The sequence below is a fragment of the Pristis pectinata genome, chromosome 11, assembly GCF_009764475.1.
Source record: "Pristis pectinata isolate sPriPec2 chromosome 11, sPriPec2.1.pri, whole genome shotgun sequence".
Classification (NCBI taxonomy): Eukaryota; Metazoa; Chordata; class Chondrichthyes; order Rhinopristiformes; family Pristidae; genus Pristis; species Pristis pectinata.
Genome location: NC_067415.1, coordinates 5,291,717 through 5,308,099, shown reverse-complemented (window position 1 = coordinate 5,308,099; position 16,383 = coordinate 5,291,717). Strand labels below are relative to the sequence as shown.

General features: G+C 40.6%; 1 protein-coding gene across 11 annotated transcripts in view; it reads right to left on the bottom strand.

Annotated features, from left to right (window-relative positions):
• Window positions 1–678: 678 nt before the first annotated feature.
• emsy (EMSY transcriptional repressor, BRCA2 interacting) overlaps window positions 679–16,383 on the bottom strand; it is a 75,422-nt gene continuing 59,717 nt past the window's right edge. For 5 of the 11 annotated variants that reach the window (XM_052025666.1, XM_052025664.1, XM_052025665.1 and 2 more), the window contains 3 exons: window positions 15,949–16,368; window positions 12,169–12,642; window positions 679–7,286 (listed from right to left, as the gene is read on the bottom strand). In XM_052025666.1, the coding sequence (XP_051881626.1) occupies window positions 7,077–7,286; window positions 12,169–12,642; window positions 15,949–16,368 (1,104 nt within the window). In that variant the 3' untranslated portion in view covers window positions 679–7,076. Of the gene's footprint in view, window positions 7,287–12,168; window positions 12,663–15,948; window positions 16,369–16,383 lie in introns of those variants that run through there. The other 6 variants (XM_052025673.1, XM_052025670.1, XM_052025669.1 and 3 more) reach the window with 5 other exon arrangements.

Sequence of the window (16,383 nt, the reverse complement as noted above, 5' to 3'; positions counted from 1 at the left end):
CCTTTCATATTCATCTATCTAAAAGCCTCTTAAATGCCACCAAACTGCCTGCTTCCACTACTACCCCTGGTAACCCATTCCAGGCACCCACCACTCTCTGTGTAAAAAAACTTGCCCCTCACATCACCTTTAAACTTCCCCCCTCTAACCTTAAAAGCATGTCCTCCTGTGTTTGACATTTCTACCTGGGGGAACAGATTCTGACTGTCTCCCCTATCTATGCCTCTCATAATTTTTTTAAAAACTCTATCGGGTCTCCCCTGAGCCTCCGACGCTGTAAGGAGAACAACCTAAGTTTGTCCAATCTGTCCTTAAAGCTCATGCCCTCTAATCCAGCCAGCATCCTGGTAAACCTCTTCGGCACCTTTTCCTCAATCTCCACATCCAACCTATAACAGGGTGACCAGAACTGTAGAACAAAAATAAACAAAAAATCCTATCTGGATGTATCACGGCTTGGTACGGCAACTGCTCTGCCCAGGACCACAAGAAACTGCAGAGAGTTGTGGACACAGCCCAGTGTGTCACGGACACCGCCCAGCGTGTCACGGACACCGCCCAGCGTGTCACGGACACCGCCCAGCGTGTCACGGACACCAGCCTCCCCTCCTTGGACTCTGTCTATACCTCTTGTTGTCTTGGTGAAGCAGCCACCATAATCAAAGACCCCACCCACCCGGGTCATTCTCTCTTCTCTCCTCTTCCATCAGGTAGAAGATACAGGAGCCTGAGGGCATGTACCACCAGGCTTAAGGACAGCCTCTACCCCACTGTGATAAGACCATTGAACGGTTTCCTTATACGATGAGGTGGACTCTGACCTCATGATCTACCTTGTTGTGACCTTGCACCTTAATGCACTGCACTTTCTCTGTAGCTGTGGCACTTTACTCTGTACTGTTATTGTTTTTACCTGTACTACATCAATGCACTCTGTGCTAACTCAATGTAACTGTACTGCGTAATGAATTGACCTGTACGATCGGTATGCAAGACAAGTTTTTCACTGTACCTTGGTACAAGTGACAATAATAAACCAATACCAAAAAAACCCCAGAAAAACTAGATGTTGGAAATCTGAAAACCAGAAAACAATGGCATTTGTGGAAACATGTTACTTTTGGATCTGAAATGTTAACTCTGTTTCTCCTTCCACAGCTTCTTCCTGGCCTGCTGAGTGTTTCCAGCATTTTCAGTGTTTGATTGGAAAAATTAAATCTTTAATTCTACATCAGGATGGTTTCTACAAATCACGTGCAAATGGGTAATAGCCAGAGTCAGCTTTATGAAATTTCAGTGATCAGCATAACGGTTTTATTTGGCAAGTATTAAGGTATCACAACTGTGTTTTACAATACTTTAGACTTTGACCCCTTGAAATACTTGGCAGGCCAAGAGTTTCACTATTTCAAAACTTAACCAATATATTCCCAGGCCAACTTTCTGAACAATATTGGTCTCTCATAAGTTAATGATAAAATCTAAAAAAAAGTGACTGCTTGATTCCTGAACACCCTAGGTGCCCAGAATTTTCTCAAAGATAATGTTCCTGCTTAGTATTCAAATTTTTCACGCAGATAATCAGACCAAATATTAAATACTCACCAAAAGTGCATCATCTTCCAATGCTTTATGTCAAATGTCCCAGAGGAACCGCAAACTTAATCAATCTCAAATTTAATATTAACTGACCCAACATCAACCACCACTTCTGAAGAAGTTCCAAACTTCTACTGTCATTTGAATACAGAATGCATTTCTGAACTTCACCTCTGAAAGATTTTGATTAGGTGCCTTCATTCCAGATTTGCAAACCAACAGAAATTGTTTCTATCTGCCCTTCCCACATTCCCATAGGGTTGAAAGTGTCAATTAAATCACTGGTCTACATTCCAGAGTATACAAAGCTACTCATGAATTAACCCTTGGAGTCCAGGTAGCATTCTGGTAAATGTGATCTGAGATCTGTTGAAATCCGGTTCCACTAATGAGATGAAATTTCTTTATCTGCTGACCAAGCAGAAACCTATTTGGCCTGTCTTAATAATCGGAATTGCAAGTAACAAAACTAACAATGTCTGTGTTTAACCATACTACAAACCCCATGCAAAACATGGGAGCTAAAAATAATACCTTCCAGAAGACTCATCTCTCCAAAAAAAGTGGAATTGCCTCATACTTGGAATTGGAAATTCCTCAAAATTTCTTGTGATACTGGCCTCTCTGCTAAGCAAATGTTGTCCCAATTTTGATTTCGATCTTGGTGAACAATTGAGACACTAGTGAGCAAAGTTTCCCCAGAGCTGGCAAGAGTGGATGGGGCCCAGGAGAGGGTATAGCAGTGCTGGCCAGAACCAGAACTGGTGCTTGGGATCCAATTTGTGCCACTGTTCATTTGTTCTCAAAGGAAGTGCACATGTACCAACATCAACCTTGGGGTTCAAAAACCAAACAAATCAAACACAGCACTGAATTTTATTACGGTCTAATGCCTCCAGAGTGAACAATGAGGAAACCCTAAGAAAACTCTTTTTATAAAGTCAGAAGTGCAAAATGATCGTGAAGAAAATTGTCAGACACTGGGGGAAAATAATAAAACTACAAATGAATTGGACAACAACTCTGAACTAAATTTCACAAAAGTAAAAAAAGCATACAACTCTCTGAAACAGCTGGAATCGTTCAGCTGAATTGAGTACAAATTGTTTTTCTTCCCCCGGTTAAAACTGTGGCTTTGTGCATTTAATAATTCCATCAACACTCAAGTTACCAGGACAAAGCAGTTTCTCAGCTCATCCAGTCATTCCGAACAAACTTTCATCTCTTCCATACTCGTGCATTTATAAGGTCCAAAGCAACAGCCTTCCAAATCTTCTGGACACCATAACCACCACTACCGTGAAGAATATGGGAAGCAGAAATATGGGACAACCACCACCTGCAAGTTAGCTCCACACCCAAATACAATGATCACCTAGATTCAACACAAAGGCTGCAATAGTTCAAGGTGCACACTTGTAATTAGGAATGGGCAATAGATGCTGGTCTTGCCGACAACACGTACATCCTTTGCAAGGATATAACTGCTGCAAATGTCAGAGAAAAAAATTCTTGCAGATAGTAAACAACTGGTCATTAAAAATGATCACAACCAACCTGATTAATAATTGTTTCTCTTGTTGCAAGAAGCCTTACACTCACACTTGGTCACAGAGCAATAGAGCATGGATACAGGCCCTTCAGCCCAACCAGTCCATGCCAACCATGGTGCCCACCCACCTGGTCCCAATTTCCTGTGTTCAGCTCATATCCCTCTAAGCCCCACTGCTCCATGTACCTGTCCAAGTGCTTCTTAAATGATACTATTGTGCCTGCCTCATCCACTTCCTCTGACAGCTCGTTCCATGTACTCACCACCCCGTGTGGAAAGAGTTGCCCCTCTGGTCCCTTTTAAATCTTTCCCCTCTCACCCTAAACCTATGCCCCCTAGATTTGGACTCCCCTACCCTGGGGAAAAGAGTGTTACCATCCACCTTATCTATGCCTCTCATAATTTTAAACACTTCTACAAGGTCACCCCTCATTCTCCTACATTCCAAGGAATAAAGACCTAGCCTGGCCAACCTCTCCCTATAACTCAGGCCCTCTAGTCCTGCAGTCTCTTCCAGTGAAAACTATAACCCACGTCCTTGGAAAATGCCAATGCTCGTCAGACCTTGCATCCATCCCGGTCTCCTGTTGCTGATAGCCAGTCATTCTTCCAATGTTTCAGCTTGTCAGCTGGGTACTGAAATTTTCTCCCCCTTCAATCATTGTAGAATAATATTAAATCTTTCACTTGTTAATTGTGCCAGGAGCACGGCAAACGATTACCCGCAATTTCCACGTATTTGTGACAGTTAAAGTAGGTGATGCAACCCCGGGGAATTTCTTGACGCACAGCTATTTTAATGAAAGGTGAAAATGGAATTTGTCTCACAGCGGAAAATTTTAAGTGCTTACGTATTCTAATCTAAAGGTATCATTCAGGAAAGCTCATGAGAACTTGCGTCAATTTACTTGGCAGGGAGAAGTAAAGTTCCGTATTTTGGGCTTCACTTTTGAGTTCACAATACAAAAAAAATCATTGCAATTATAATCTGATCATAGTTTTAAATTACTTGTAATGATGTGAGTGCTATCAGCTGAAATAAAGGTGTTAAAAACTGTTTACAAATTGATCTGTGGGCTGAACTTGAATAAATATTTAAGGGGATAGAAGCAAAATGAGTCTGTACTTGCCATCATTAAAAGACAGTAAATACGTCTGGAGCTTTACCATCACCGCTGTCTCCCATGTTTGACAAATCTATTGGAAAATGAGGCTTCAACCAGTGGGATGGCAGAGCAGGTGGAGCTGCTTCACAGTTCCCACAACCTGGGTTCAATCCCCACCTCTGGTGCTGAATGGAGTTTGCACACTGTGAATGCATAGGTTTCCCTGAGTGCTCCAGTTTCCCCCCATATCCCAAAGACGAATGGACTGGCGATTAAATGACCACTGCACAATGCCATTAGTGTGTAGGCAAGTGGTAGAATCTGGGAAGAGTTGAAGGGAATGTGGAAAGGTAAAATGGGATTAGTGTAAATGGGGGCTGATTGGTCAGCATGGATTCAGTGAGTCAATTGGCCTGTTTTCATATTACGATTTTAAGACCAAACCATTTGATGTGGTGTATTTGGACTTGGGAAGGCCTTCAGCGATGTGCCAGAAATGAGATAATTAAACAAAATTACAGCACCCTGCACGTTGAGTCAGAGTCATACAGTACATAAACGGGCCTTATGATCCAACTCATCCATGCCAGCCAAGGTGCCACCTTACCATTTGCCTATATTTGGCCCATATCCCTCTAAACCTTTCCTATCCACGTACCTGTCCAAGTGTCTTTTCAGCATTATAATTGTACCTGCCTCCACCACTTTCTCAGACAGCTTGTTCCATATACCCACCACCCTCTGTTTGAAGATCTTGCCTCCTCGGGTCTTCTTTAAACCTTTCCCCTCACCTTAAACCCATGCCCTCTCGTGATGGACTTCCGTAACCTGGGAAAAAGACCATGACCATTCACCTTGTCTATGTCCTTCATGACTTTGTAAACCTCTGTGGGGTCAGCCCTCAGCCTCCTGATCTCAAAGGAGAATAATCCCAGCCCATCCAGTCTCACCTTATAAATCACACACCCCAATCCCAGCAGCCACCGTGTGAATTTGGGGTAATAGACTGGCATAGACTGAAGATTGGCCAACAGACAGAAAACAGAGACAGTATCAATAAATAGGTCTTTGCTTGGGTAGGGAAGCTGCAACTAATGAGAAGCCACATGGATGGGTGCTGGGATCAAGCTGTATACAATTTATTTCAGTGATCTGGATGAGAGAATCAAGTGTAATATATCCAAGTTAGCTGGTAATACGAAGTGGAGTGACAGAAAGTAACAAATCTTTGGAATCCTTTACCCAAGGGCCACAGACGCTTAGTTGCTGAGTATATTTATGAAAGAGATGAACAGATTTTTAAGCTGTTAAAGGGAATCAAGGGATCTGGCGTTAGTGTCAGAAAGTAGCCCTTAGATATTGAATGGCAAAAGAGACCAGAGGGAAGAACTTGAACACTTTTAAGAAAATTGGAAAAGATTCTGAGGTATACGATTAATCTACACTGGAAAATAACCAAAACTGATATAATGCAGTGTGCCCCTCATTCCTGCTCTGCCATTCAATAAGAACACCACACTATCTTCTGTTTGGCAATCAATCCTCAATTTAATCTAGTACATTGCAACTTCAAAAGATACCAAGAGATTTGTTAAATGTGTGGGAATTGAAGATGGCAGCATGACATTGCATTTATGGTCTTTTCAATAAAGGCAATATTGACCCATTTTGCTTCAATAATCAGAGCTGCTGTTGATAGTTACATTCTTCTTAAAAAGTCCAGTCAAAAATACTAGTTCATCCGCATCCTTTTAATTAAATGCCTCAAGACCAACACAGTCCAACAACCTTATTTAGAAAAATGCTTCAAATACTATTTCCTTTATTGTTTCCTCACAGATGATCAATCAACAATGACCCTGCATTTCTGTAGAGCTTTTCATGACTTCAAGATGTCTCAAAGCTTCCAACAGATGAGGCACAAGTTCTACCACTTAATTAAGGCTTCCATCTGTGACCTTATTGATTTGTCAATTAGCTGAAAAACCGTATCATTATCTTTAATTGTATCAAATGCTTCGGTTGTGTATTTTTTGATTTAACTTTTACCTCAAATCTTTACCAAAGGATCAAAAATGAGATCTTAAAAGAAAAATCAACTTGTATGCCTTCCTGCAAGACTTTTTTTAAAATTGATTGAGAAGGGAGAATGATTGGATGTAAAGTACTCACCTACTGATAGCTCCCATCTTTTCAACTTCCAGGTAACCAATAAATCCACACAATTAGCATAACAAAATTATCACTACAGACTTAAACAAGCTGCTTAATCTAGAGTGTAACATTTTCTTGGCAAAGGCAGCCATGCAAAAACAGGCCAATTAGTAATTATTTTACACGTCTCAGTACTAGGTGGTAACTTGCTTCAGTGAGATGAACCATCGATTGCTTTTCTTTTATTATTAATGGTGCACAAAGACATTCATTCCCGAGGAAAACTCATCTCCAGTCCGCTACCATCATAATGGTGCATCATCTTTGACTGTTGCCCAAAGGGCTCCAACAATGTACCCAGAGTTCTGGCATTCCTACTGGGAATGGTGAACCGAAGAATTCTTGGAGGTGTCGTTAGTTTTCAGATAAAGTGGAAATGGTTGGACCTTCTTCAATCTTTTTTTTGTAAAAAGAACTTTTGACAAGATTCACTTTAAAAGTCTACATGTATGTATACAGAATCTTCTTTACATGTTTTTTTTCTTCCAAAAAAAGTTTCTATGTACATATTCTTTTAAAAAAAAACTCAAACACTTGTCTCCTCATGGAGATATTTCTCAAGACTCAGTAGAACGTCTTGGTCAGTTAAGAATTGCCACTTCCTTTCAGGACGACTGTCCGGCTGTAATGTCTGTTGAACTGGGCTCAGGGCCATCTTCATTACTACTGTCCATATCTTGTTCCATGGCTGAATACTGTACAGACTCTTCATCAGCGATTCGTTGGCTGGTAAAGTTTGTGATGTCCAAAAGACCACTGGGTTCGACCACTACATTTGAGCTGGACTGACTGGGTATGGAATACTGTGGTATAGACTAGGACAAAGAAAAAGATGGATCATAGAATAACAGAAATTACAACCAAAGTGTCCAGCATCTATGCAAGTACTAAATCTTTAACTGCCTATCTTCACCCGCTTGTCTACATCTTTTTTAATATTGAAATATTTCAATAGCCACACAGTCTAACAGCCTTGTGTAGAAAAATATTCCAATAACTTTTTCATTAATTCCTCCACAGTTGATAGTGAATAACCTGTATTTCTACGGTGCCTTTCATGACTCCTGGATGTCTTAAAACATTCTACAGCCCAAGTAGCAATTCTGAAGCAATACGATGTAAAAGCCCTATCACTAATTCAAGGCTGGCTCCAATGATCTTGCTATTGATTTGCCAATTGGCTGAGAGACTGTTCCATTGCTATTTCAACAACTTTGATCATTTTAAAAGCCCATTAGATTGTTTACTTAATTTCATTTTCAAGAGGTTTACAATTTCTCATGTAATTCTCAATAACTAAACCTTTTCATTTTTGGTATATATTAAATGTTTGCAGTACCTCTTCTATAACTAATGTTTCATTTATAACAAGTGAACATGTATCAAACTCACCACAGTCTAGCCAATGCATTACATAAATTCAGTATCACCAACCTTTTAGAATTTAACTTATTTGGCTATTGATCACATCAGCAAAATTCAGTTGCATGCAATTATTTTTCCCCATTTCTCCAATTACTGCGCAAAACTTAAAAGAATACCAGTTGACGACAAAATATATTGTATCTTCACAATCATATAACCAAATAAAAGTCAAGGCCCAAATTATAAGAAATCATTTATGCGAGAATAGAAGTGTTAGTTGGTTCAGAAATTGAATGAGAAAGAAAAAGAGCAAAGGAGTCCTCTACAGGGATAGTTAAAAGACAAAGTAATTAATCTTCAATACCATTCTGATGGAATATCAAATTACTTTTTCTCTCATTAACTCAACTGTCATCTTATAGGCCTGATGATCATGCATTCTCTTATTAATTTGTTTTCTAAAATACCCGATGATTATGCTCCAATCAGAATGTATTAACACCAAACCTTAAACCAGTTTTGGTGCTGTTTACAGTAACACATTAACTTCCAAATACAGCTAATGAAAGCAACTCTACTATTTTGCTGATTTTACATTATAGATAAGTTCCCCTGAAATATTAAGTGGATTGTTAGAATGATTTTGGTACAGAATCCACACTGAGAAAATGCCATAGTCATCAGTCATTTACAAAGAGTAAATTACGTTAATGTAATCCCAAATGTAACCCCTCTATTTAAGAGGGGAGAGAGAGAAGACAGGAAGCTACAGATCAATTGGCCTTACATCAGTAGTAGGGAAAATGCTAAAATGCGTTAGTAAGTGGCAACAGAGCACCAGAAAAATAACAACAGCATTGGGCAGTCAGCATGGATTTATACAAGGGAAAGCAAGTCTGACAAATCTGTTGAGATTTTTCTTTGAGGTTGTAACTGACTAGACAAGGACAAACTAATTGCTAAAGTGCATTTGGATGTTCAAAACATTGTCAAATGAGGTGCGATTATTAAAAAACAAATACATGGCATAAGACACCAGATACAAAGAGCAGGAATAAAAAAAAGGGTCCATTTTCAGGTTCAGAAGTTGCAGTGAGCAACAGAGACTAGTGCTAGGGGCCCAGATTTTCACCATCTATATCAATGATTTGAATAAGGGGATCAAGTAAAACATATCCACGTTTTGTCATGATAGAAAGCTAAGTAGCAATGTAAGGAAGATGCAGAGGGACTTCAAGGGAAAATACAGAGTTAAGTGAATGGGCAAGCACATGATAGACAGAATATGATGTGGAAAAAATGAGTGGTTATTAACATTAGTAACAAAAATAGAAGCCCAGACCTGGGTGCCTGCGTACATAAGTCACTGAAAGTTAATATCCAGGCACAGCAAGCAATCAGGAAGGCAAACGGTACATTGGCCTTTAACACAAGAGGATTTGAGTACAAAAGTAGTGGTGTCTTGCTCCAAAATCCTGGCCAAAATGCATCTGGAATAATGTGTACAGGTCTGCACTCCCTGCCTACTATTGAGTGCAGCAAAGGTGCACCAGATTGATTCCTGGAGTGGAAGGTTTGCTGTACAAGGTGAGATTAAACAGACTCGACCTATACCCTGAATTCAGAAGAACAATAGGTGAAGCCATTGAAACATACAAAATTTTTTATGGGCCTTAACAGAGCAGATGTGGGGATTACTGACCCCCAGCTGGAGAATCTACAAACAGGGATCACAGATTCAAAATAAAGGTTCAGCCATTCCGGACTCAGACTGGAAGAAATTACTTCACCCAGAGGACATGGAATCTTTGGATTCCTGCCCAAAAGGGTTGTAGAGGCCATCACTAACCATATTCAAGAAATCTATAGATTTTTTACATTAAGAGAATCAAAGCACGTGTGGACTGAGGTAAAAGATCAGATGGCAAAGCAGGCACAAAGGGCTATTGCTTGTATGTTTCCCCTATTAATGTATTAGCATGGATAGAGGATTAGTTAACCAACAGAAGGCAGAGAGTTGGGATAAATGTGTGTTTCTCTGGCTGGCAATCAGTGGAGGGCAGAGTGCCGCAGGGGTCGGTGCCGTTCATGACATACATTAGCGATTTGGAAGAGGGGACCGAGTGTAGCATATCCAAGTTTGCTGATGACACTGAGTGGAAAAGCAAATTGTGCGGAAAAGCAAATTGTGCAGAGGACGCGGAGGGTCTGCAGAGAGATATAGACAGGTTGGGTGGGCAAGGGTCTAGCAGATGGAGTACAACGTTGGTAAATGCGAGGTTGTCCACTTTGGAAGGAGAAACAGAAGATCAGATTATTATTTAAAAAGGTGAAAGATTGCAGCATGCTGTTGTGCAGAGGGACTTGGGAGTGCTGGTGCATGAATCACAAGAGGTTAGTTTGCAGGTGCAACAGGCTATCAAGGCAAATGGAATGTTGGCCTTCATTGCCAGAGGGACTGAATTTAAGAGCAAGAAGGTTGTGCTACAACTATACAGGGTACTGGTGAGACCGCACCTGGAGTACCGCGTGCAGTTCTGGTCTCCTTACTGGAGGAAAGATATACTGGTTTTGGAGGTGGTGCAGAGGAGGTTCACCAAGTTGATTCCGGAGGTGAGGGGGTTAGCCTATGAGGAGAGTCACCAAGGACTATATTTGCTGGAATTCAGAAGAATGAAAAAGGGATCTTATAGAAATATATAAAATTATGAAAGAGATAAATAAGATGGAAGCAGGAAAGTTGTTTCTATTGGTAGGTGAGACTAGAACTAGGGGACATAGCCTCAAGATTCGGGGTAATAGATTTAGGACGGAGATGAGGAGAAATTGCTTTTCCCCAGAGAGTAGTGAATCTGTGGAATTCTCTGCCCAGGGAAGCAGTAGAGGCTCCCTCATTAAATATATTTAAGACATAGTTGGAAAGATTATTGCATAGTTGAGAAATTAAGGGTTATGGGGACAATGCAGGTGGGTGGAGCTGAGTCCACGGCCAGATCAGCCATGATCTTACTGAATGGCAGAGCAGGCTCGACAGGCCAGATGACCTCCTCCTGCTCCTATTTTTTATGTTCTTGTCTTATATTGACATTTTTATTTTTTACTCTCTCTATTCATCTAAAGCTATGAATGTCAAAAATTGCTTGGTGCCTAAATGCGATTTTGTTTGGTTAAACTGATCAATTTTCCTCACAAGGTTTCTCTCCCATATTTTCCCCACTTGAAGTCAATTGTCATAGCTAGTTGCAGTCGAGTGTGGCCTGGTCAACCTTTGACAACAGATTCATGTAACTCAGCCTCGTCAGCAAATACTTGCAGTTTACTCAGAGGGCGCTACACAACCAAAGCTCAAACCCGTCACACAGTCAAATCTATACAGCACGGAAGCAGGCCCATTGGCCCAACTTGTCCCTGCTGACCAAGTTGCCTAACTGAGGTAGTCCCATTTGCCTGCATTTGGCCCGTATACCTCTTTCACCTGCTAACATCCTTGCATGTGCCTTCCTAGTAGGTGTTATTGGATAGTAATCCGCAGCAGAAAAGACTAAATTTTCCACTAATAATTCAGGGTACCAAGGCAAATTCCAAAGGCTACATCTCCACCAGGTGCAATAATTCAAACTCATACACACCAGGCATCGAACCTGGGGCCTACTTGTGCTGTATGGCTCAGCCACACACTAAGTGGGAGTATTCAACTCAAGTGGACATCAAAGGTTAAAGTGGAGGTCATAATCAAAACACTCTCCAGTACTTGCTTTTTCCTGGTCCCTTCTGCCCTTTTTGAAGACAGGAACAGGTTTTCATAAATCCTGATTTAAAATAAAAATCTGCAGACATTGATTTCTTCAGCTAGACGTTGAAAGACATTGTTGACTGTTAAAACAAGAAGGGGAATGGAGGACTAGCTGAACCACCTGTAGCCCCCTATAGCTGGATTATATCCAGAAGTAAAAAAAAATCTGCAGCACTAAGGGATTTTTTGGCTATTCCACTCCAAGGTAAGATTATGCTATTCAATATAATTGCATGCAGTAACGTATTTTCAGTGAAGTCAGCCATCTTAATGAGTTAAAGCTTTTATTTTACATGGAGTGTAGGCAGCACAACTTTCAGGGGAAACACAGCTGGACAAGTCTGTAACTAAAGTTCTGAAGCCACCGAGCACCATTTACAACTGCACTTGGAATAAAACTTATCCCTGCAAAATGCTGCTAATCTGTCTTGGGTTCATTTCTTTCTGGGTGCCGATGACATGTGATAGGACACAGAGTCTGTGCATTATATGCACATTAAGGCTGTGTCAAGACTTTAAACAGATATACATATGCTTACCTGAATAAGAATATCTGCAGATATTTCATCAAACTTCTCCTGTGTTACATTCTGAATTTGAAGAAAATGGCTTTGAGCAGACTTTCCAGATCCCTCTGGTGCCCTGGGTGGAAGGGTGTTGTCTGGGTTCTGTTTGCTTTCCTGTTCTTTGGCCGCGGATGCCGCAGCTGCTTTTTGGAACTGACTTGAAGGAGCTGACTGCAGTGTGCTTACTTTCTGCACAGTAGGCTTCCTTTCTTTTCTAGCGTCTACATTGGAGGCTTCCTCATTCATTTCGATCTGGGCCTCCATCATTGAAATCTTTAAAATATCTGTTTCCATTGACTTTTTGGAAGATTGCACCGTGTAATAGTTTGTTGCCAATACTGAACCCTCTGAGCTGCCACAGGCTGTTTTCGTGATGGTAGTGGCTTGGTAATTTCCAAAAGTTATTTTGGTGACTGTTGCTCCTTGGGTTATGATGGGTGGCTGTGCCTGAAATGTCAACAGAAGCCCTACAATAATCATTAAATGACAATGGGAGAACAGAGCAGAACAGTCGGAATTTTTTTTTTAATAAGTTACTGTGTGTCAGACCACTTCCGATGAAGGTCTACACCCGAAACATTTATCCATTTTTCCCCTTGACGATGCTGCTGTGCATTTCCAGCATTTTCTGTTTTTATTTCAGTTTCCAGCATTTGAAGTTTTTTGGTGCTCTGTACCTCTGAATGAGTTAAAAGATCTGGAATGTCACAGTAGGGTGATCTGGGTTCTGAGTCTTCCACCGCTTGTCACTACCTATTCCCCCTATTAAATTCAGGCCAGTATTCCCAAAATGGAGTAGAGCTAATCCGGACCAGGCAATTCTCACATTTGATCTTGGACTGTACTGACTCTGGATTTTTAAGTAAGGCTTTTATAAGTGACCAGGGTATGTTACATTAATGACAAAGACACATAGTAAATTGGACAGAGCTCTCTGTTCCTGAATGCTATTCAGCGAGTGCTCCTCAAACTTGCTTGTGTGCAGGTGTCCAGGGTTAGGCTTGGCTGTGAAGCTGCCCACAGACAGACAGCCTCCCAACACTCCCACCAATCTCACACATGTAGAGCAGCCACTTATGCAAAGCATAAGAAGGCAGTTAGTATCCATGGTACTGCATCTCAACGAGGGAGGGAAGAGTGAAAAAACTCAACTAGCTGCACAAAGAAATTAGAATATTGAGTGTTTATTAAAAAATAATTTTGTAATACTTACAACTTAGACTAGCTTAAAAAACATGAAATATTACCTTATCCCTCTGGAGAATTTTTTAAAAAATAATTCTTAAATTTAACCTGTCCCGTCGGTTTTATCGGCTAAGATACGACGAGTTAATTTCTGTATGAGGTGAAGTAAGGAAAATATGAAAGAATACAAACTGAAGATGGAAGTCTTATCTATCTGTTGGCATCAAAATGATTTCAGTTTTAACTCCATTCCAGGTGAGTCTTATCCACTGCACCTGTTTTGTCTCTACATAAGTTATCTCAGTCATCAGAATAGCTGATCCAGAAAAACAGGAACTTTTCAAACTAGTGTAGTAAAGGACATGTTTGAGTCTTTGGCTGAGATGGAATGACAAGCCAGAATAGAATCCAGAAGTATCTAATCTTCCAATAAACTCCCAAAGTAATTTTCCTAGCCAAGGGGCACAGCAACCAATATTATGCCAAAGTTAAAGGTTTTAATGATCTATGCCCAGTATCTTCATATTACACACAAGCCTCATCCCATTATATATATCTATTAATGTCATCTGTATAGTCCTTTGTTCCTTCACTCTTGCATACTAGCTTTCCCTTTTAAATCCATCCATGCTATTCATCTCAACTACAATATGCGAGTTCCATATTCCAACCACTCTGGTTAGTTGCTCCCTAGTTACAGACCGGCTTTATGCTAGTTTTCTTATATTTACGACTCTAGTTTTGGACCCGTCATATGGAAACATATATGTCTATTCTAACTACTTCATAATCTCTCTTGTCACCTCTTCAAGAAGTCCCATCCCTTCAACCTTCCCTGATAATTATAACCACATAGACATATTGCTATATTTTTGACAGTGTTGCTTTGTACGCAGTTGCTGAAAGACAGTAACAAGGAAGAAAACCTGCTTCTAATTCTCCTAGTCATACACGTGGACACGCTAATGATCATTTAATGACTTGCCTAAGTAGCACACTGAGATTGGGAATAAACGATGAGTAATAGTAGGTGCAAAGCCTCCAACCCTTCAAGATATCTGTGAGAGCGCCAAAGCACTTTGCTGCTTTTTTATTTAAACATATTACATTTTAGCTTTGATATCCAAGTACTCAACTTGGAAGGGTAATACCACTACAATTGAGCAGGCTCACTTCATCTACTGTTGACACCACAGTCTTGGCAAAGCAGCTACTGCAATTCTCATGCTGCAACTGAAATTAATAAACATTCCAGGGAATTTTAAACTCGAATGAGGGAAGAAATCCTGAGCCAATTAGTGGAACAAGCAGAGACCAAATGTGTTTGTCAGCTAAAGACAGATCTTCTGTTTCAGAACAGAGGAAGAAAATCTTAGAATTAAAAGTAAGTTGGTTAAAAAGCAAAGGGTTGTGAATACAGAATAAAATGCCCCAAAGACAGTTACAAACAAGGGCAAGTATTAAGTAAATGAAGTAAAAAAGATAGAGTTGGACATGGATAACGAAACAACAGTAAAGTGTCATTGGGCCATATAAACAGTTCCAAGAACACAAAATAAAATATTGTACATTAGTAAATTGCAATGGCTGTAAACTATAGCAACATCTAGAGACCTCTAGTCTAATTTCTGATCATCTAAACTCATTCTACCTTTACATTCACCTCTTCTCATTTTCATTTAATTAACACCAGAAAAATATGATCATTTTAATTCTGCGCTGAAATTCAATTAATAATTAAACCTCCAACTCTCCAGTTGAAGAATAAGTCAACAAAATTTAAACAGGGCAACAGCCTCATTTCTAGTTTGGGTTGGAAATGAGATGAGCAAAGCTTTGTGTGTTTATTACTAAGGCTGGGATTTAGTCATGGAGAAAATGATTTGATGACTTTTGAGAATTTTTTTTTAGAACATCTGAACTAGCCCAGTCCCCTTACTTGGCTGGAGTCACTGCAGCAGTTGTCATTGCCACTACAAGTTTTGTTTAGGGTTAAGAACACTGCAGTCTTGATTGACTTCTGCCTCCACTGAATAAGGCTTCCTAATGGGGATGCAGGACCAATGGAATGAACCACATATACAAAACTATATCTGTTCTCTTTATTGAACAGGGTTTAAAAACACGTGCATGTGTACCACATCCTGTGGCCATTTTCCCTTTGGTCAGTTTTTCTGTGATTTTGAGCAAATGGATCGTGACTGCTCTGTGATTTAGGTCTGAGTTTTCCGTGACCAAGTCCTAACCCTAATTATTTTCCACAAGAGTGGAGAAAAGGTTGGTTTGAAACATGCAAATACACACCAAACCTTTACAGGAATTTCCAATTATATTGGATCTTCAAACACCTGCCCTCCCCACACCCAAGATGCTGCATAGCAATGTTAAAGAAAACATTCATGGTAATCAATGAGAGTACATCACCTTCAGTGTGACTGTTAATGACAACTTTCAAACAGGATGCTATCACTCACTCCGACCCCTGGCCATCCTTAGACCATGGTAATGAGAAAAAGCACTGGAAGTGTTAACCACTATATTCACCCTCCTATCATGGTATGGTGTTACCTGGCCAGGAAGATGCTGTTCCGTTGAGACAGACTGGTGTTTTATGGCTAGCTGGGATTTATCTGGCTGATGCTGTGGATGTGGGGACTGCGACTGTGGTTTCTGTTGTGATTGATGCAGCAGTTTTGGAAGTTGCTGTTGCGCTTTGACTGCAATCACCTGCACCATGGCTTGTGGTGTCTGGGTCGTAGCTGTAGACGCTTGCTGCAGTGCTGGGGATTTGGACTGCGCCACCTCCTGAGGTTGGTGTGTTTGCTTCTCTTGTGGCTGTGTTGGTTGCATCGAGGCGTTTGACCTGTAGAAGAGACCCGTCTGTGGGTCCAATGTGTCACCCTCTTCCACTTCACTTTCTTCAGCCTCAGAGTCCTCTTGCTTGGCTGCAGAACCCTGCTCCGTAACGGTTTGTAATTTTATTGGGATCTGCGTGAAGATTTT